Genomic DNA, 22,758 nt, shown 5'->3' with positions numbered 1-22,758 from the left:
AATTTGAATTCAACAAAACTAACACAATGTGAAAGAATTTAGAAATACGATTGGACATATCGCGAGAACAATTAGTATCGCAATTGAATCGGAAATTATTAAAAATTATGTGGAATTATGAGGAACTTCAGCTGGATTTATGAAATAATTGTGCGCATATACACTTGCTTACACATAAAAATTGACACTTGTTACTTATAATGTACTTCACTTAATTAATAAGCCTACATCCTCGAAGTACTCATCCTCGAAAGAAATTTCCTACCGCTGACACATTTCTGGCCGACATTTTTTCGGATATCGATTATCGTAAACATAATCATGGCAGAACTCATTAATTAACTTTAGATTAACATTCGACAGAACTAAAGATTTCTAACACACAATCACATACATTATAGGCATTGCTCAAGAATAATTTAAGTACGGCGATTGTACAGGAGGGTGAATTTTTTCCCTCTTTATGTTTCGCTAATATCCGGCATTTCGGTGCACATTTAACTTGAATTTGGCTGATGATTGCAGTTGCTAAACTTCTGTAATTACAGCAGATTTGCATAAGACGACTTAAATATGAGTAGTAAGAACGTTTTAACCGATTATACGTTTATAAGTTATAAAAGGAGGGGGGAGTAATTGCGCTATCAAAATGTTCTTACATTTTTCTTGCTATGTTAATTAACATTGTTAATAGATGTTCCTTATTTTTCGAAATGTTTAAAATAAGTGTCATGTCTAGTAATTTTTAATCATATATTTATCGTGAATTAAATTCACGGAAAATTTCTTAATTTGATTTGTCTTTTGGATTGTACTATTCAGTAATTTGTTTGTAAGGTCGTTTATTTCTTCTGGCTTCATTAATTTAGAAGTCGGCATGTGTGATGAAGCGAAAAACGTAATTCACATAAAATCCGCAACGAAATGCCAGGATTATTCCCTGTCGATTATTCTTCGTTTGTCTTGAGACTTAAAACTAGTGGCGCTATTATCCCGTTCGTCAGCAGTCGTTCATGGACGGCAGTCGACGACTTTAATTTGCGCACACGTGTCCTGGAGATTATATTGCCGTTTTTGAACTTGAGTACATAGAAGAATCTTAAATAACGCGAGAAATAATAATTGATACTTTCTATCGCTGATATAACGTGTCGTCCATCAAGAATTCTTGCTCGAGCATTCCCACCTGTCAATATTATCGATTCATTAACGAGATTGAGTAAAATAATCTAGCAATTACTTCGTAAGATTTATAAGTAAACGAAATAGGATAATTTAATTTCATCTACGAATATATTTACAAGAAATTCTTTACAAAATACATGATTCACTATGTTCGGCGGAAATTTTTTAACTTTCTCAAACATTTGTTTGCAATCTGAAATTAATGTTGAGTTTGTGGAAAGTTTCAATTTTCTATGGTACACTGTTCATTAATTGAATCTTTGATCACGTTTATGAGAGAAGATCAAATTGCGAATTATTTGAAGAATTAATTCAGTTACTTTGCGCATCGTGACTGAGCGATATAATTTAAATTTTCATTATCATTTTGCAAATTGTAAAAGTGCAGAAATATTATGGTATCATTATACGTACATTTTCATATTAAAAGATTTTAGTTTTGTGATAATTAAGTAATACTTAATTGTTAGATTGATACTTTTAGAATTTTATCAATTTTGATAGTATTGTAAATCGATTTATTAAAACGTATAGTGTTTGATTAATTCACGATTTAATTTATTCTTCTTGTTTTAATTCTTAGGACTAAAAAAAATGAAAAATTAAGTATAAATCAAGATTAAAATTAAACTATATTAGTAGAAACAGGCATGAAATTATTTACAGTATCAATTTTTTTGTTAATTTAACTGCTTTATCTCTTTATATTATACGTTATTATGTAGACAAAATTTTCTCTTGCATATGAAACATTTCGTACAAAATGGAAATTTTTCTTGATAACGAGGCCTGCTTTCATGAAATAAATGTCCGTTGTGCAACTGATTGTGCACGTGTCCTCACCAGTAAGCGCGTATCTGATGCGACGACATGGTTGAAAGTGTTATATAACAATCCCCTAGCTATAGGAGTGTTTCAATTTTGTAGCAAATTGTCGTAGTTGGATGTAGTTACGACTTTTTATGTTAACAAGATATAGCGCTATATCACGGTGATAACATTTTTAACGGTAGACGTAATATAAAATAATAAATAATAATATATAAAGTATCTTGATAAAAAGATATTAATAGATAGCAGTAAGTACTTCTTTGTAAAACTGCTTTTTTAATATTTATCGAAAGAAATATTGACATAAAAATAAATAGCATTGCAAGTTAAACAAACGCTTCATGTATTTTAATAAATCGAAACTGATAAAACTTCAGGAAAAGCTAATAAAATAGTGTCACTTTTTCACCCAATAAATTAAAAGACTTTTGCTATAAAACAATATTAATTTAAATTAAATGTTTGAAAGTAAAATACTTTTGCAACTTTTTAATAACATGAAATTTTACATAGCATACATTACATGAATAGTACAAAAAATATGAAGGTACGAAGAAATTTTGAAACTACTGATTAACGTATATTTGAAAAAGTTGAAAGTAGTTAAAATAGTTGCGAAGCTCACGATGAAGTAAAATATTTGCATGTTCTGGCAGCAATTTGCGGACTATTTCAGATAGATATTCGCGATGTATTACTACAGGTTGTTACTTGGCCCAAGATAATAACCCCCTTTGCTTACCTTCTCCCTTCACGAATCCAAATTTATCGCGAGATTATGCTGCCGATTGTGATGCCATAACGTAAATTGCATCAAACATGCATCATACGTAATCAGCAAATTGATCAGAATAGAAATGTATATTTTCGAAGACTAACTATGAGACAAACTTTTATCTTTTAAATTTTAGCAATGCTTTTTGTACTCTCTTATTATTTATATCTCCAAATAATTTTGTTGTGAATATTTAATTAAGACATTTGAACTCAGGAGAAAATTATAGAATTATTTATATCATTAGAGTTTTGTTTACCTCTCGTTATATGATAAATTTCACTTTTAAAAGAGAAGTAGATTAAAAAAAGAACACTAACATATTAAATATTGAATTAATGTATAATAAGCAATACCAATCAGATAGCCCCGCTGCTGTTGTTGATGACTGTATTCTCCATGGCATCGGTGTTGTTATTGGAATTCGTCTTAGCGATGTCTATCTGATTAGATTTCGTGTTGTCCCTCGGCCCGTCCAGGAAGTAAGTTATCATACTGCCCTTCCCTTTGACTTGAATCGTTCCGCGGCACGTGAGCGGATATCCTTTAGTGACCAGAATATCGCGAACCTCCTGGGTGACTTGAATTCCGTCTAACACGCCCGTAGAATCCATCCTGGAGGCCACGTTCACGGCGTTGCCCCAGATATCGTATTGCGGTTTTCTGGCACCGATCACGCCGGCAACCACCTGCGCAATTCGCGTATTGAGTCTCTCTCTCTTGAGAATTCCTCGATAGCTTTGCTGCGATTTTCTTTCTCGCAACTGAATTCAAGTGCTATGTGGATGAAATAATCAAAATTTGACGTATTACGAGAAAATATCGCGGAAAAACTATATGATTTTGAAATATTTAAAGTTAAATCATTTTTAAATTAAAAGAAATAAAATTAATGTCAAACAATTTTTTTCAAGACGTATCAAAATTTGAAAGAAAGTATAATATAAAATATATTTTTTATTTTTTTAAATTAATTTAAAATTGATATTTTTTTCGAGCTATATCACACAAGTTTTTAATATATTTTCTCTCTCGTTCCGGCACTGAATGTAATTTACGGATTATTTACAAAGCATATAATGGTATAGCGATTCAAAATTGCTCGTTCCACATTATTCAATATTACCGGTCCGATATTGATGCCCACACGCATGCGGAAGTTATTAAAGCTGTGTTCATTGACGTAGGCCAGCTGCTCGCGAATTCTCAGGGCGTAATCCGCCATTGCGACTACGTGCTTAAAATCCCGCATATCGCAGGTGCTTTTTGTTAGGCCTAAAGCAACAAAAAGAGACTAGAGTGAACTTTTGCGCGACGACATCGTTCCGATCGCGGTGTCCTAATTCGAGTAACGAGTTTGAGTTGTTAGGAAATTGTTAGGAAATTGCGCGAAAAATCAAGTGGCCGTGGGAAATTAGATCTGTCTTCGTGGAACTAGAAAAACTCTGTTACCAGAATTAAAACAGAGAATTTTGGACACAAATTTAATTTGGAAAGATATTCAGTGATGATAACAAATAGATAAATTAAAAGTTAGTTATTGAAATATGCAATGAAGATAAAACATTTTATCATGCTCTTGTCAATTTATTGTATGGTATGAGTCTTTAAACTGGCTAGACATAATTAAATTTAATTCAATTAATTTTGAACGACACTCAGCGATTAATTGTAAATGCAGTGCGGTTCTTTTTTGGAGTAATATAAAAGCTAATGGCGCAAAAACAATTTTTGGTACATCATAATAAATTAAAGAATTGTTGCGGAGAGATGCCATGGAGACTCCATGAGAGACATACCTGAAGCGGCCATATACGTGGCACCTGTACTCTTGATCTTCTCGATGTATTTGAATTGTTCCTCAGCGAGTAACTCGTCGAAGTCAGCAATGATTTCGTTGAGAAGCCTGAGGCATTCCACACCCTCGTTATTCGCTTCGAGTTCTACGTAGAACTCCGAAAAATTTGGTATCGAGGCGAACATAATGCATACAAAGTCGCATTGTTCGTGGTACAATTCCTGCGAAACAACCGACATCATTTTAGTCATGTCTGTTCAATCCATTTTTTTTTTTTAAATAGGTTTTTTAATATTTTACAAAAATCTTATTTATTTAGTCTTGTCACTTATAAACAGTTCTACTAATTGTCAAACACTAACTGTTCTACCCATTTTAATTACCTGTCGATATCCTTTTGATATACTTTTATATATAGTTTATTTTAATTATTTAGAACTTTGAGAATGGCATTGTGAAATCTATATTTACATTTGCAATAAACATTATTATTATCATCATTAGTTGATATCTAATTTCGTGCATTTAATTTAGAATTGCTTCTGGATAGAACAACACACACACACAAATTAGATAAATATGTATTATAGATAGAATACAATTAGGTAAATAGGTAAATGCTATTGAAATTTAGCCTGGAACCTAGAAATTGGATGGTTTAACATTTAACACATCAATTGTCAGAGGTTCATAATTCGTGTATAGAATATTGTGATGAAATTTTTAAATTTTAAAAATAATTCTTAATTACAGTAGCCAAAGGGGAGGGGGCTGTGAGGGCTGCAGCCATTCTGAATAATTTCAATAATTTCATAAGAATGTGTGAAAAATTGTTGAGCCGTAAATATCAATTTGTTTTGAGAGAGGAAATTAAATCCTGTTGAGATAGTTCTCACATATTTAATTTAATTGCAAAAATATCGTTTATTATGTATTAAAAATATATTTGTTGATTTTTTAAATATTCTATATATTGTATTATTTTTAAATGAAATTTTATTTGACTCTTACATCGCCCTTTCTATTTGCATTAATTTTTGTTGATTTTCCTTTGTATTTGGCATGTAAACAAAAATTTGACAAATTACACGGGAACAAATGTTGCTGCTAGTACGACTGCAAAGAGTTGGGAGAACGGCAGCACTTCAAATCGTGAAATCTCAGCCGGATATTAATATCATTCAAATTTCTACACTATTAGGCCGGATATTAATTATTCAAATTTCTACACTATAATCTTTGACATATTTTGAGACTTATAGAGCTATTCCAAAATTTTCGAAACGCTTTATAACAAATTGGCGACTAATGTGATCAAATCGATTTACAAAATGTTATATAAATCAACATTAATTACATTTTTATTTAACGTTTTGAACGAGACTTTTTTTTGTTTATGCTTACCAAATGTGTCACTAGTATAAAAAAGAACATTTAAGAGAACTACAGCTCCTCCCGAAACATTTTTCTCACTACGCCACTACTTAAATTATAAACATTTGACATTACCGAAGTGAGCTTTATACACAACAGTCAAGAAGTGTTATATTATAAAAATTGTTTAGCATTAATGATTAATATATTTGTGATTTAATTAGAAAAAGAAGGAATAGAAAAACAAAGAAATAAGTATTGCTTTTATGAAAACGCTGTCACGAAGTTTCTAAGAAAGTTGAAACTCAATTAACTCTATTAAGATAAACTTTAAAATATACGATAAAACTTTGTTTTATATATTGTTAGATATATCAAAGGAATAATAGTAAGCCAATCCTTTAAGTTAAATAATATTTTGTTATTTTTAACTTCTGTTGTATATGTGTGTGTGTTAAATGTAAATCAATCCATTCACACGGTTAGTTTTGAGATAAACGACATCCACATTAACATATATCTACATTTATCGTTAATAAATAATAAACTAAATTTAAATTTAATTTAATTCAAAACCAATAAGAGAACAGGGCTACGAGCCATAAAAAAATTCGTTAAAATCTTTAATTTTTTTATTCTAATATATTGCGAAGACTATCACGTAATGTTGGCGTTTCGTCCCCGACGAAATAAATTACAATTTAAATTTTTAATTTAATTCATTTTCTTGTTAGTTAAATTATTTAATTCCATTGTTAAAATAACAATATATTAAATAGAAGCAACAATATATAACATATAAATAGTTAAAATTATATTTAAATTAGGTATAATTTGACACTATAAATTTAACAATTCATATATCCATTTTATATAGCTGTACATTGCTGTTTAATCTATTATATATCATTTCTCGTTAGGAAATGTACCTATTGGCTATTATGAGTGTCCCAGTCTTTATGTCTCCCTGCTATTGTATCTCAAGTATTTGTTACGCAAAGTATCCAGAGTACAAAAGAATCGATCAGTAATTGGGCCAAATATATATTGGTTTTCTATAAGACGTTCAAGCTGTTTTATTGAATATAAAAATGTGTGACATAATGATAACATAATATTATTTGTGTGTGTATGTGACATGATAATAATTAATTATATATATAGTAATTATAATAAATAGTATTTATTAAATGTTTTGCTCAGTGTATTTAAAAAATTATAAAATTATTGTGGAAGATTTCTTCGAATTTGTTTCTCATTGTTAGATAAAACTTACGTCTGAATTGACAGTAGACAGAAAATGAGCGGCTACGTGTTCCGGAAGTATATTTGCGAGCAGTTTCTGGTTGTAGGCCTTCAAGTGTTCCATTTCCTCCTTCTCCTCGGTCGCTTGCAACTTCCACAGGAAATCCAATCTGTTGGTACACAATGTATGTCAATAGTCTTCGTCTATATCTGTCATAAAAAGTATCTTAACAAATTATGTCACGTTTTTTATACTTTATGAAATATATTGACTTGTGCGTTCTACAATTTCTGATATGTGTCATGTCACGTATTTTTTAATACATATAATTGTAATTGGCAAACTTTCATAAATTTACACGTAACAATAATACGTATCTTTTTAGCAGTAAAACATATTTGCTTTAATTAAGTTTCAATGTCAATATATACATGAAATATTATTTGCATATACTATACATGTAGCTCATATTTCGACTATGAAATTATTCTGCAAAAATCAGTTTATGTGTCCATTCGCGACGAGATGAAGGCTTTTGTGGGAAATTCTACAAAGGCCTTAAAGGTTTCTGACGTTCGAATTGAGGATGTATTTACGAGTTGACATTGCGCAAGTTTCTGAGAGCAAAATTTTAAGATGTAAGCATGTTCGAATGTTTGACCTGTAGGTCGCCTCTGTGTGCTGGGAGTGTGCCACTAGGCAGGCCATGAAGAAAACCACTAGTACACCCGCCAACCATCTTCCAGCGGGCTCTACGTCGTCCTCGTTTAGTGCCTGGTAAATGCTGACCCCGAGATAACAAGCCACAACAATGCTCAATACGGCTACTTTAAAGACTGACGTTAGGATCTGATACACCGCGCAGGTTACCATCACCAGCATCACCAGAACCGGAAACAACTGTAATCAGTCGCGAAATGTCAGTCTGTGAATTCTTGTAGTTTCGTGAAAATTACTCTCTATATCACGTCCGTACTAAAAGTCCTCTATTAACGTCACGGAATTACGGAATAACGTACGAGAACGACGAATACGTTCCTTAATTACAATATAACAATTTTTTAAATTTGTAATTATTTTAACTTTTCCGTCAATGCATAAGGATATCCGGTTATTTATATTAAATTTTAAACAGTAAACATTTTTATATTTTTGTGTAAACTTCTTTATGATGTTTCAAAAACTCCATTTTAATAACAAAAAACAGTTTTGCATAGATTTTATCTCGTTTACCTTCTAGAACACGGTAGAGAGCGAAAAGATGAAAAATAGTGCACAAGAAGAGTCGTGCACAGAAGAGTTAACAGAAGAGTTAATTGCATAAAATTTAACATCAATTCTGCATGAATTATACTAGTATTTTATTAAAAGATTATGTGTTCATTAGACTTGCACAGCTTTTTCAGTCGTTAAGAGATCACAAGTGTAATCTTTTTTTGAAGTACCTTTGATTTTCTCTTGTTATCTATGTTTCTTTCACGGCTTCGTGAATTCGAGTGAATTCACCTGATTAACTATTGTCTATCTATTTAACGCCGCTATCATATGTAACTTACGTCACAGAAAAGAATATAATCACAGATGCCGGGAGCATCGATATTTCTCGTCGGTATTCTCATTACGCTGGGATGCTCATCCGGCGATTCCTCGACGAAAGGCAACGAGTTATTGTTAATACAAGCCTCACTTCCGGTCAGCGTGATCTGCAGCGAGAAAAAATTGATAAAAATCAGGATGAACTTCCGAAAATGTTCAGCGCCCGATTGTCATTAATTTTGGCAGAAATACTCTAAATCATCATTTAGATGTCAAATGAATGCCCTTAAAACTTAAATGGATTTTTACCGACAAAGACGTTTAATACCAAAAATGTATGAATAAAATAGAAATTCAGAAGCGCGCGACTTCCACGCGAAGCGACTTCCATCCCACCTCTTTCCCTAGGAGCGCATGAATTTCCACACGTAATAACTTATTCTAAAGAAGTTTAATGTCTCAAATATACTTGAATAAGGTACATAACTTTATTCAAACGTTTTCAGCATTAAACTTCTTTGTCAGTAAAAATCCATACTTGGATGGGTGACCGCTTGAGAACACCGTGTAATGTTGTCTCGTAATTTTTTTTATTTTTTACCAAGCTAAAAAGATATACGGCAAAATCTATTAAGGATTGTGTGTAACGATTAACTTTTTTTTTAATAACTCTAATACTTTATATGGAAAATAATTAGGGAAATCATATTATATGTAAAAGAAATCATACAATTTTATTTAAAAAAAAAATGGCTATTACTTTCATATGAGAGTAAACAATATATTATTGCTTATTGTATTACTATATAAAAAGTAACATTATGAAAACGATGGACTACTAAAGCCAAAGAAAACCATCCGAAATAATCAAGCTAATCGGACAACGTTCAAATCACGTTCAAACCACCAGTTCTCGTCCGATCACTGAAGTTAAGCAGCGTTGAGCACGGTTAGTACTTGGATGGGTGACCGCTTGGGAACACCGTGTAATGTTGTCTCTTAATTTTTTTTATTTTTTACCAAGTTAAAAAGTATAAGGCAAAATCTATTAAGGATTGTGTGTAACAATTAACTTTTTTTTTTAATAACTCTAATACTTTATATGGAAAATAATTAAAGAAATCATATTATATGTAAAAGAAATCATACAATTTCATTTTAAAAAATAGCTATTACTTTCATATGGAAGTAAACAATATATTATTGCTTATATTGTATTACTATATAAAAAAATAACATTATGGAAACGATGGACTACTAAAGCCAAAGAAAACCTTCCCAAATAACCAAGATAATCGGACAACGTTCAAATCACGTTCAAACCACCAGTTCTCGTCCGATCACTGAAGTTAAGCAGCGTTGAGCACGGTTAGTACTTGGATGGGTGACCGCTTGGGAACACCGTGTAATGTTGTCTCTTAATTTTTTTTATTTTTTACCAAGCTAAAAAGATATACGGCAAGATCTATTAAGAGTATTCATTTGACATCATTTAGAATGTTTCTGCCAAAATTCATAAAAATCGAACGTTGAATGTTTTCGGAAATGTAATCCAAAAATCCGGCTGTTATTTGCTATTTTACTACGAGAATTCAAAACATTCAATCGCTTGAAGTAAATGCACATTTCGTCGATATTTTTTCCATCCGTTTCTGATTCAATTGCAAACGTCCATGGTAACTTTATTATTCCGCAGCGTTTATGATTAATCACGATATCGATACTCGTGTTCGATTTATCGCCTAAAGTTTTGGCACGGCGAACTCTAATTTATGTCCCTATATAGTTTTGATATGAGTTTTCCGAAGCAAATGGTGAGACCGATTATTGGATTAAAAAATTGAAAATGAGAGAGAAAGAGAGAGAGGAAAGCATTTGCTGAAAGCTTTATTCGCGAATAAATCATCGATTTAATATTACATGATTAATGTGTCTTATAGGACTAATGGATTTTACATCTCCTGGATTTTATATCTTCGGTTTCCCAAATATAAAAATTTTTTAATTATTGAATTTTTTTAAATGATACATCTATGTCAGCTTGAATATTTTTTAAGTTTTGATTTTCGTTGCTTTTAATAATCTAAAAAATAAACTAATACAAATTTTTTACATATATCAATATCTAAAGAAGTTATTGTTATCGTGAAGCACGAAATGTGTTTAGATAGCGTACTTTAACATAACAAATAAACAATAGCTGCATGAAACTTCGATTACTCACCAGCGGCGATAATACCGTGATGAACGTTAGAAACACAACGATGGATGCGATACTTTGCGCGATGATACGATTCTCAAAGATCTGTAACGCCATGCTTCTCACCCATTTTGGCACCCTCTATAAAACACGTACAATTTTGTTGCAAGAGCGGTATTAGTTGAGTGTTGTATCATTTATGGAAAATTCATGGCAATGTTTGTAATCGTACAAATGAATACGACACACTCTAAATTTCTTAAAGTGAAATCTAACTTCGAAAGTGATAAAATACTGTCACTATTAAAAAAGAGTAAAAAATTTGTACTCTTGAATAAGAGTGGCAGATTTTTTTTAAAGAGAGATTCATTCTAAAGGAAAGAAATCTTATTCCTTTTTTGCGAAGTAAATCCTTACTCCAAAAAAGTGTAAATCGACCATTCTTATTCAAGAGTGGAAATCTTTCATTCTTTTTCAATATAGTAGCAGCATTTTAATTCTTTTGGAGTGAAATTTTACTTCACAAAATTTAGAGAGCCATTTTAATTGTTTTTTTTATAAATGACACAATGTTAGTTGACAACAATGTTTCTTCTATCGTGTGCTTTTGTCCTTATAAGACTTGCTTGCTTTTAGACTACTAATTAAATAACAGGATAATTAAAGGCTACAATTCCCGAGATCATCGGGAGAGATTAATGGCCGTGCTGTGACCAGAATCGCTGGTTTCGGCAGTGACCTGGAAGCTTGCCACCTGGTCAGGGTAAAAAAAAAGTGGCTCTTTTACAGAGAGTTTTGTCATCGACTCAACGTACGTATCACATGATTTTTTAAAATTGCGTTTGTGATGTACGATTTTGTGTAATGGCCACGAGGTGAAAAAAAGACAATTGCTATTACTAATGTTATTATGTAGTCTTGAGATCCCGAGGGAAGCGAGAAAATTCATATATTCGTTCAAGAGAATATACATTTAAAAAATTTACTAAATTGTAATACATACATATTTCTTTGAACATAAACATTTACTTACAGCAAATGAATATTTATTCTCAATAAAAAAATGATAGTTAAATTAAATAATCAAGTTCTTCGGGTTCGTTCATATTTAACCAAACATTTTTTTCAATGTACTCGAACCAATATTTATTAAATTTTAGTATTCTTTTTTAGTGTGTTACATCTGTGAGTTCTTACCTCGTTTTTTTCCGCCAATAAAATGCCATTGACTAGGGCTATCACCAGTACACTAATCGCCGTGCAAATGTAGAAATATATGCTCCTAGGAAGACAAAAGGGACATTTTTAACGCGTTTTTTCACGAGCTAGTTTTGTAAAAAATTTTTCGAATGTCGTTAGGTTTATGTCGTCTCTTACGCTAACTTATAAAACGATTTTCGCAAAAGTACCCATAAATATTAGAACGAAGGACAATTCGGTGTCAGTAAAGTACGAGTATCTTAGGCATCGGGTCTCGAGAGTATAGTAAAAGGAAGATACCACTGTCGCTATATAGAAGGTAGGATTTATTGATACGTATATTTACCCGGCGAGGGTGATGGCTATTGCAACCACAACGACCATGTAGACGAAACCGGAGCACACAAAATAAGCCGAGAGCATCCTATCTCTCTCGCGCGAGTACTGCAACAGGTTATTAATACAATTGCAATATCGCGTATTGCTTCTACACATTTCCGTATGAGATGTCTACTGCAAATGGATGCAGTGCTTTTAATCATTGTTAATAATAATGGTTGGACAATTTTGTGGACAAATTTGATGTAAAATTTTGCTCAATCAATGACGACACAATTCTGTTCAATCACTGACACAGTTTGATCATGGAATCCGGAATAACTCAAATACACGTTTAAGCAAATTAACCAAAATTATATTTAAATGATCTTCTGTTAACATGAATTACTGCATAGTTTGGTCACACTCAATTGTATACATGGACAGTTCAGTACGTAATTAAACCTCGTATTTCTCTCGCCTATATTATTATTAATTTAATTAAATCTTTCTAAATCCGAGAAAGAGATCATTTATAAAAAAAAATGTTTAATAAAAAAAATTTTATATTAGACAGAAGTTTGATAATTATTTTAATAAACGCTATCGCGTTAATTCATACTTACGTGAAATAAAATTACAATTTTTTTTATATTAAAATTTATTTTTATCAAATAATATAAAACTATTCAAAAATTATTGAGCTATTAGACGAAATAAATTTATAATTGTAATTGTTTCATAACAAATTCAATATATATTACGATAATTTATTTTGTTTTTAAGTCCACTTTGTCTTTAAGTATATTACTTGTTTAATTTGTTACCTTTTCTTCGACATCCGGTCTTCGAAACGTTAATATAAACGGCGTACAATGCTCCGCTCTTAACCGATCTATACTTCTAGCATCTATCGCTCTCATTAGATATTCATTCACCTCATCTTCAGGATCTTTTTCGCCCTCGATGGTTTCACCGAAGCCTAATCTATTGAAACATATGCATTAAATATTATCCAATTAAAAAGTATTACCTACTAAAGTTTACTCGATAATTTTCATCTGTAATATAAATTATTCTAATATAATATTTATTACGAGTTAATTATTTTCATCGACTCTTATTATTACGATACAAGTACAATTTTTATTTATTTCTCACTTATTTTTTAGTATGAATTGATTTATCTTATGATACATTATTTGTTTGTAAATTAGAAATATATAATAGATGCAGTAATATGGAAATATAATAGTTATGATTGTTTTTTAATCTATGAAAAAGTAATCTTACATTTTACTACAAAATTATGTAACATTTGAGTATTTTGTAATGTACGTTGGCAATTTTCGGACATTATTTAAATGATAAAACTGATATCGTTTTAATTAAAAAGATTAAGAAATTAAGCAGCAATAGGAACTCTCTCTTACTTGGTTTGTTTTCCATGTTGCGAACCATGACCCATAACTCTCATTTCTTTGGATACATTACTGTTAGCCGGGAAAGTTTTTCGCATTCCAGAATTAGTTATGTTACCCTTAAATGTGTCTCCCGGGACAATCAAATAGGTTCTGATATTATGGTCCTTTAAGTACGCATTCCTCTCACCCCCGTGACCTTCCTCGACTTCGTAATACTCGCCCAAGCAATCTAAAGTCTCTTTCGTGATGTGCACACGTCTGTGAAACATCATACCTTTTATTAACTATTAACTTTGTCAAACGACCCGATATAAGAAAGTATCCTTTTAACAAGAATAATTTGTTTGCGTTATGATTTTTTTATTTAAAATTACGCACTTAAGGGACCGAAAAGTTTTATACGAATCTGAGTAAAACGAGCAGAAATTATGCGGGTATATCGACGTAATTTATCGACGTCAATCGAAACTAACTCGAAGAGAGGACAAGTCAGTTAAGGGCTAACAAACCTCGAGCAATATTGTTTGTACTCACCCGGGTATACCTCCGCTTTCCATGTAATTGGCTAGGGTCACGTCGTTGCTCCAAACATCAAACTGCCATTTTCTCAGACCGAGAACCCCACAGTGAACCCGGCCTGTATGGATACCGACTCTCATATTCACGTTTACGGCCATTACCTCGCGAACCAATCTACGAAGATACGGACGTGAGAATTTATTGTTTCTCCTATCATCAGGCCGTGTAACAGATGAGTAACTATCTTGCGAGTTTGCGACAACAAACGAACAAACTTTTTGCCATTAAGTGTACTCAGTGATTACTTCAGTATTCAAAGCCCCCAACTATTGGAAAAGTTATAGAGTACTCTCGTTATTAATGAACTGAAGAAGAAAACGTTTATGAGTGATAAATATATACATATAAATGTTAACTTTCTCGGCTAAAGCAATAACAATAATTGCTCTTCAATTTTTTTTTGTACGTGGTTTTTCCGCGTTTTTTCGTGAAATTTATCGCATAAGTATACTTTAAAACGAACGTTAAATTTTGCACGCGGGAAACTGTTCTGATCGCGGATGAAACAGATTCCCGGCAAGTTCAACCAAGAGAAACTTATGGCGAAGTTTAAGCTTATGGCCATCAAGATTATCGAATTGAAATTTAACCACTCGTGAGGAATTTATCCACCGGCAATGACTTGTGGATACCGCAGGAGTCTTTCATAACGACGCGAATTGACCCCAGTCGAGCATACATATCGCGCTCTCCGAGGAAATCTTCTCTTTGACAAAACGCATTTTATGAAAACACGAAACGAACCAAATATGGGATATGTAGCGCACGGATACAACTTCGTCGGAAGTTCTGTGGTTGTTTCGTGGATCTAAACGAAAGCATCTTTATTGCTCGGATGTTACTTTGATCTGCTAGTTCATGTTTCTTTTATCCTTTTTTATTTCCCTCGCTCTTCTTCTCTTTATATTTATCTATCTTCCCCTCGGCAGCTTTTGAGATTCTATCTTCAGCTATTTTTATTTTATGTTTCCTTTGTACGTTATCAAACGAACTATATGAGGATAAGAAGTATTACATGGATCTTTGATGTTACTGATGGAACACGTGATAGATTTATTTTGGAATTTTATAATTTTTAATGTAGATACATTTTGAAACATGACATAGATCTCGATTATGCTTTAGCTTAATTATCATACATATATTAGTTTTAAAAAGCGACATGTATATAAAACAATATTGTTTTTTGACAACAAAATATATAATAAAAGCTCGACGAGATGCTATTGCGTGAGAAATGAAGGAACGTATGGACTTACGTTATTGCATCGATCATGTCCAATCCCATTTCTACGCAACAGTGAGCGTGATCTGGCCGTGGCTCTGGAAGTCCAGAAACGCAATAATAACAGTCTCCGAGAAGCTTTATCCTGAGGCAGTGGTGCTCAGCAGCTAACCTGTCAAACCTGCGGGATATTTATGAAAATTCAATGTAACGATTTACGATATCAAGAAAATCTAACTATCGAATATGAAGTTTTGCCTCAGAGAGGAATGCTTTTCTCGTGGAAATATTATGCAGATGTTTGGCTTTCGAAATCAAAGTAACTTTTGCGGAAATCATTTTCGTAATAACAGTTTTCGTAACACACAATTTAAGTATAGAAATACCCGCTATTTTCCCTCGTGTAATTCCACACTCCATGCAACTTTTGTAATATTTTCCTATACTTATACTATGAAAAATATCGGTGTAGATTTACACCATGCGATCTATATAATTCTCATTACTTATTAATGTTAATATTAACAGGAATGACCTCTGGTATTAATATCATCATGGTGTGGATTTTAAGACTTACATGGTGCGTTAAATCCACAGCATTTTGATATTAACACCAACTTAATGAGAATCATTTGGACGCTGCATGTTAATCTACTAATATTTATTAGGACGTAGGCACGTTCTATGCAACTTTTCTATTTTTATTAAACATATATATTTTGTTGTTGATTTTCTTTACTATAGTTTTAGCTTAATTTATAGCTAAATATTTAATGTTATTACTATCCCTTTTTGACATTGACACTGAACAGAATTATGTGAGGTAAATGCGATACCGTATTAAATTAACTAGAAACGACAGAGAGATGACGCGTCAACAAAAGTAAGGACACTAATAAACCGTGAGATAATCGGTTTATTCAGATTAGATATTCAGTAACGTCGCGTTTCGCGCGGTGCATATTATACGAAATTAATTCAGAGCACCAGAAGGGCGATATTAATATTTCACGCGTACCCAAATCCCCATAATGCGTAACGTGTATTATGTTAATCTAGTTTAGTATGATACCTAGGAAATAACTGTCCCAATAGAGTTGCGTACATACGATTCGAATAGTAATTAAATCACTCAATTATTAACGCATTATCATTAAGTCTTTGAAATGTAATATGATAGAGTAGTCCATTTTAATATTGATATATTGAAAATCTGCTTAAGCACTACACAAAATATACGTATTTGACAAATACATTTTGCATATTCGATGGTTAGTTTACTAATTCGATTTGTCTAGTTCCAGGATATAATTTCTTAATGATATCAGATCGCGGAATTGTCATGCCATATTTTTCACGGACGTTCAACGATATTTACACGTTGATCTTTTGTGTTCATTTTCTTTTTTGAGCATTTTGTTGAAAGGGATTTCTGTCTTCTCTCATAGAGATGAAAGTGTTACATTCGCAGAATCCCGGAAAGTGATCTTGGCTGTAGTGATATATGAAAGCTGGCATCATCGCGGGGAATGAAAGCAGCCTTTATGACCTCTTAGCAAATCCTTCTTGGTGGTAGGATGAGTACACCCTATTGACCCGGAAAGTCACTAGAGATGCGAAATCCATAGCTGTCAAAAGACTTTTCGAGCGTTCGTAGAACATAAGAAATACGAGCAAAGCTTTAAGAGTTAAGAGGGTTCAGAAACTCTTGATACAAACGCAGATGACAATGTTCATTAGAGATAAAGAGCGAAGCTTTAATAAATATAGACGTAAAAATTGATTTAATGTGTTTATAAAATATTATTTTATTAATATAATTTTTTTATGAATTTAAGAATACTTTATATTATTGAAGTCCAGCATCAAATTTACCTATCTGTAAGTAAAAATAATCAAGAAAAGTTTTTAATATTATATATACCTATATATTAATTTAGTTTTACGATAACGTATACGTGGTTTGCAAATACATTTTACTGTCAAACTGACAAAGCGTAGTCTGTCCGCGAGATTTTAAAAGGGATTTATATTCGCTGATGTACAAAAGATTCTGTGTTAGTCGGAGGAACAAGAATATTTGCAAGATTCAAGAGACAACAGGATTGCATTGAGAGAAGGAAACTGAAAGAAATTGATGTTTTGATCGAGTCGAACAGGTGGAAATATATGTACCATATATCGTGGACATAATAATCCGCTATGCTTCTAAACGTTTTCTGAATAGTAAATAAAAATAGAAACGAGAATTTGAACGCATGATTGTGACAGAATAGCTTGGCGAGTTTCTTGAGATTTATCGACTGTATACTTAAAATTTTATTCATCTTAATATACGTTGATTTTATTGTATATTTTTTATAGATTAAATATTAAAAATATTTTTTTCACTTTATCATCGTTTCTTACCGTGCAAAAAGTTCGTTGAGCAATCTGACGAGCTCTTCGGCAGTGCATTGATCGGAGAGCGAGGTAAATCCACAGATATCGGCGAACAAAATGCTGAAATGTTCAATAATAAAGCCAGTTATTTTAATTAAGTTAATTTTCAAATTAATTTCGATACAAACAGTTTCTAAATAAGCACTTTGTCAGCAATTCTGTAATTACTTTACCTCAAACGGGAATATGTCGCGTTAAACATTTGGGAAAGGGGAAACTAGAGAACGAAAAATTGTCACAAGTTCGCGGTAACTTCGTCAAGTTAAATGAACATGACATTTGCTCTTTGCGAATTAAGTTAGATTGATCTGAGCTTGGTGAGACGTCTGATGCGAGAGATTGGATGTAACATCTCTCAACCCACTTCAAACCAATCTAGAATTCTCTCTATGCAACCACGTGTGCTTATCATGTTGCGTGCACTGTACCATGATAAATCGTCAAGTTTGAAGCATCTGGCGTGAGTGTATTCTGAGACGATCAAGCATATCATCTCTCATACATGTTGCATAATGCGCTCACGATAGTGTATAATTCTTCGTAATACTATAATAACCTCATTGATACAATAGTGTATAATATTGATGTAAAATATAAATTGTAGTAAAATGCGCGAAAAGAATGATTTTGCTGAAATAGATGCAATGAGAAAAATATTATTCATGTGGCTGAATCAATTTAGCTTATCTTTCCTTTAAGAACACTACGTATTTAAGTCAAATATATTTGACTTACGTTTATTTTTACCAATGTATTGTATTATAGACTAACTTCAATTTCGGTTTAATTTACTCTTTGCACTTTTCTAATTTTTAGAACTAGAAAAAAAAAGAGAGTAAGAGAGTTTACTCTTTAAAGTTAGAAAAAGATAAAAAGCAAGTTGAATCAAGAATTAAACTTAATCTACATTGGTAAAAACGGGTATTGAATACATACATTCTCCAACGAAAGAAATAAAGTCAATAAAATTAATTTAATTAAATAAACAATTAATTTATTTAAATGAAAAATTTCTTTCCATAGTGTATTTAAAAGTTTAGGTGGATCTGAAAAAAATGTTGTTAGATTATCGAAATAATTATATAGAATATTCAAGTACACATTGCAAAAATTTTGACATTCTAGCAACCAGTTTGAGTGTCCTACATAATCATTGCGTATTTTGATAATCCAACAAAATTATTTTCAGTCCTACATTTCTAACTATAAATTTTCAAAAACTCTAGTAAAACTGTTCTTTCTGTGTACGTGCTTTGATTTGTGAAATATAATTAACTGCGTTTGATCAAATGTAGAGATACTTTATATATCAGACGAATTCTAAAAAAATGTAAATTTTACGATGTACAGCGTAAAAAGCCGCAAGCAAGGATTATAAGGTTTAATCTGCTGTGAATTTCAGTTTAAGTAGCAAGCATGCATAGTGGACATAATGTATAAAATAGTTATGCAAATTCTTTTGAGCTTAATAACAAAGTGAAACTGGGTCTCATTTGCAAAATGTCAAAGTGGCATTTTCCAAATGAGACTTTGGTTCTTTTTAAGGTGCGCGTTTTAAGTGGCTGCTATTTGTTCGCGGACCATTGGCATCACATACCTGACGTTCTCGTGTCTTTGAATATAAATTTTATGAAACATCGTGTCCTTCGGCTTTCCGGCTATATCGGCTTTCATCTCCATGGCGACATGCCTTGGTAATACGCTAAGCAAAAGCCTCTCCTGAAAAATAAGTAATAGTTAACGTTATGGAGATACTGTTACACTTGGCTTAAAAATATTTGAAATGAACAGATAGATAATAAAATACATAAAAACTATAATAAAAGTAAATTAAAGAGTAGAAGTTAAATTCTATAAATATATTAGATTATATTTTATTATATTATTATTTATACAATAAGTATAATATATTTTCAAAAAGTAAAACATACAAAAAAATGAAATTACATATACAATGTATTAATTTGTCATTACGTATAACGATTAAAATGTAATTTTCTTTAATTAATTTTACTCCTCTCTCTCTCTCCTCTCTCTATAATACATATCTCGTCAATTACATGATACAGTTTATAGTATATTCTTGCGATGTTAACGAAATATAATTACTTTAAGTAGCATAATTTAAAGTAAGTGAACATTTTCTTAGATTTATCAGTATACTATGTATGCCAAACAAATTCTTATGTATATGGTAATGGATTAATAGCAATGTTATTAAATTAATCTATTGGAATGGATCTCATATCCTCAAAGCATCCTCCTTTGTGAAGGATTATAATGGATAGGCCAGCTTGGGGGGACATGCAGGTTAATATAGGCATAAGAGCTAAAGTGTTATTCAATAACTACTATGCTCTATTAATCTACTGTAGGTGCACGTGCACGCTTGTTACGTGCATACATAGGTATATTCATATGGTACGTCGGAACTTTCCTTAAGTTTAACCGTATACTTTCCAAATGCATGATTGATCTGTCGTGTATTTTCTGATACTATACATTTTTGGAAATAATCGAAAAATGAAAAGAATTATTATAAACTAAACGCATATATTATGTGTGTGATTAAATAATAAATCTGATTTGAAATGTACCTATAAATGCAATTATTTGAATTAAAGTGAATTTTACATTTTCAAAATTTTAACGCAACGTTTAGTTGCACTAAACTTATTTACTTTCACAGTATTTCTTAATGTACGAAGTCCCGAGATTTTCGCGAAATCTTACATTAAGTATCGCGGAAAGCAGCATATTGCGCGCGCTCACGGATGTTCCCACGATTGTCGATTGAAAACCACCGCGGTATCACGAACTAAAACGGAAGAGTCAGCCTTCCGATAGCTGGTAATCTTTGCTATTCCGTGGGGATCATGTACATCAAACTGACACGGCCTCGGTTAACACACACGTGCGCGAGAAACATGCATCAAGCGGCGTATATTGTTCGAAACGTGGAACTCGTCAACATCGTGAGAACCTCTCAAGTGCAGGCGAAGTCGACAGCGCGTTCGACAAACTTCGCATTGATGGTCGATACGCGCGGACATAGTTGTGTGCGCTTTTAGAATCTGCATCGCGATGTGCAAGCCCACGTATAATATAGACACGTCGTTGTTCGATTCCGATTCTATAGCGTCACAATTATTTTTATCGTGCTGCCACGCGCTTGTCTCGTCGATGATATACGAGTATAAGTAACAAGCGATTAGGAATCGAGAATGTTCACTACGAGAAACACGTTAAATACAAATAGAGGATCACTTTAATTGGTGTTATCATTTGTCTAAATCGACTAAATCTAAGTGGAATTAAATGAATGATATTTCGGTTGAAGAGAATTGCATTTGTGAATTAGAAATGCATTTTTAATTCCGGAAATCTCAGAGAGCTATTTTTGACATCCTTCTCTGAGTTCATGTCTTCAATATTGATTTCTTCAGTATCGGCTACTTTTAAGTTTAATAATTGTGATTTTTTGTTCTTTTCAAAATTGAGATTAAGAAGGGATAAAAAAAACGAAATAATTTGTATTTTGTTTTACAATATTAAATTAGATTATTTATTAACATTAATTTAGATTGAAGAGAATAAACTGTTACACAAGGAAAATTTATGGAAGTGTCTAAAATTTTGCCTAAATAGATACTAGACCTGAATGTAATTTTGTGTTGTACTGTTTGATTGTACGATTTTCGAGCATGACGAATGATGCTTCTAAAAGTTTTGCTATTCTAGCAAGTTCGAGTGTTCTACATAATTATTTCGCTGGTCCAAGAAAATTATTTTCAGATCTCCGTCTAGCCAAATTTCTAGCCTACTTCAACAAAACCGTCCTCTCCGTATATTTATAAAAGTAAAAGAATAATCAAATCGTTATTGCGTATCGTGTTCGGTCAATGAGCACAGAAATTTACATGAAATATACATGAGACAATAACATTTGCACAAGTATATTATTTGGTTTTCCTTTTTCCGCAATAGCGTCTCATTATTCTTGTTATTGCTGCTTCTGCAGTGCGCAAATGTGAACTGCTTTGTCGTTATTGGTGATTGAAGCGGTTCTCGGTTATCAGAGAGAGAGACGAGACATCAGCATTTCGGTACATGTTCGTCGCTGTTAAACGCATATCCCACACGTTCGATGTCGTACTTCAATGGCGATGTGTTGGATATGCGGGATAAACCGTGGGCGATTGAGTGTAAGCGTGAACAATAGCCGATTGATATCACAACTGTTCACGGATTTCTGATTAATAGTATAAAGCCTCTCTCGTCACGACAGTGCGGTGGCGTGATTATGAGCGAGAGATGTACGATAAGACTTTATCTTTAATGGACTTTAATAGACTTCGCAGCCTGTCGGCGATTATTTCGGTTTCCGTTATTTTTGTACCATGCTGGAAATAAATTGTAATTTTAATTGTGATCCTTGTCATACAACGGCAATATTTTAAGCTCTTTCGATGTGTGACACATAAAAACATTTAGCACAGTGCTGCTTATATTAGTTACGCTATATTGTATACTTCACAACGAAATCAATAAGAATATTTAAAAAACTATCGCTCATCTCTACTACAAAATGAGGCTGGCGAAAAAAAATGTTTTTTTTTTTTTTT

General features: G+C 32.2%; 1 protein-coding gene across 1 annotated transcript in view; it reads right to left on the bottom strand.

The window, feature by feature from the left end:
• Positions 1-1,151: 1,151 nt before the first annotated feature.
• The window catches only part of LOC108771395 (adenylate cyclase type 6), a 91,693-nt gene continuing 70,086 nt past the window's right edge, over positions 1,152-22,758 (bottom strand). The window contains exons 7-22 of the mRNA XM_018536668.1: positions 19,731-19,852; positions 18,101-18,193; positions 15,726-15,872; positions 14,422-14,580; positions 13,897-14,145; positions 13,291-13,450; positions 12,492-12,589; positions 12,143-12,227; positions 10,970-11,086; positions 8,766-8,912; positions 7,871-8,109; positions 7,240-7,378; positions 4,591-4,810; positions 3,918-4,066; positions 3,148-3,480; positions 1,152-1,186 (exon numbers count right to left, since the gene is read on the bottom strand). Coding sequence (XP_018392170.1) covers positions 3,151-3,480; positions 3,918-4,066; positions 4,591-4,810; positions 7,240-7,378; positions 7,871-8,109; positions 8,766-8,912; positions 10,970-11,086; positions 12,143-12,227; positions 12,492-12,589; positions 13,291-13,450; positions 13,897-14,145; positions 14,422-14,580; positions 15,726-15,872; positions 18,101-18,193; positions 19,731-19,852 — 2,454 coding nt within the window. The 3' untranslated portion in view covers positions 1,152-1,186; positions 3,148-3,150. The remainder of the gene's footprint in view (positions 1,187-3,147; positions 3,481-3,917; positions 4,067-4,590; positions 4,811-7,239; positions 7,379-7,870; positions 8,110-8,765; positions 8,913-10,969; positions 11,087-12,142; positions 12,228-12,491; positions 12,590-13,290; positions 13,451-13,896; positions 14,146-14,421; positions 14,581-15,725; positions 15,873-18,100; positions 18,194-19,730; positions 19,853-22,758) is intronic.

This window comes from Cyphomyrmex costatus, unplaced genomic scaffold (genome assembly GCF_001594065.2).
Source record: "Cyphomyrmex costatus isolate MS0001 unplaced genomic scaffold, Ccosl1.0 scaffold158, whole genome shotgun sequence".
Classification (NCBI taxonomy): domain Eukaryota; kingdom Metazoa; phylum Arthropoda; class Insecta; order Hymenoptera; family Formicidae; genus Cyphomyrmex; species Cyphomyrmex costatus.
This window is presented reverse-complemented; position numbering and strand designations above follow the sequence as displayed.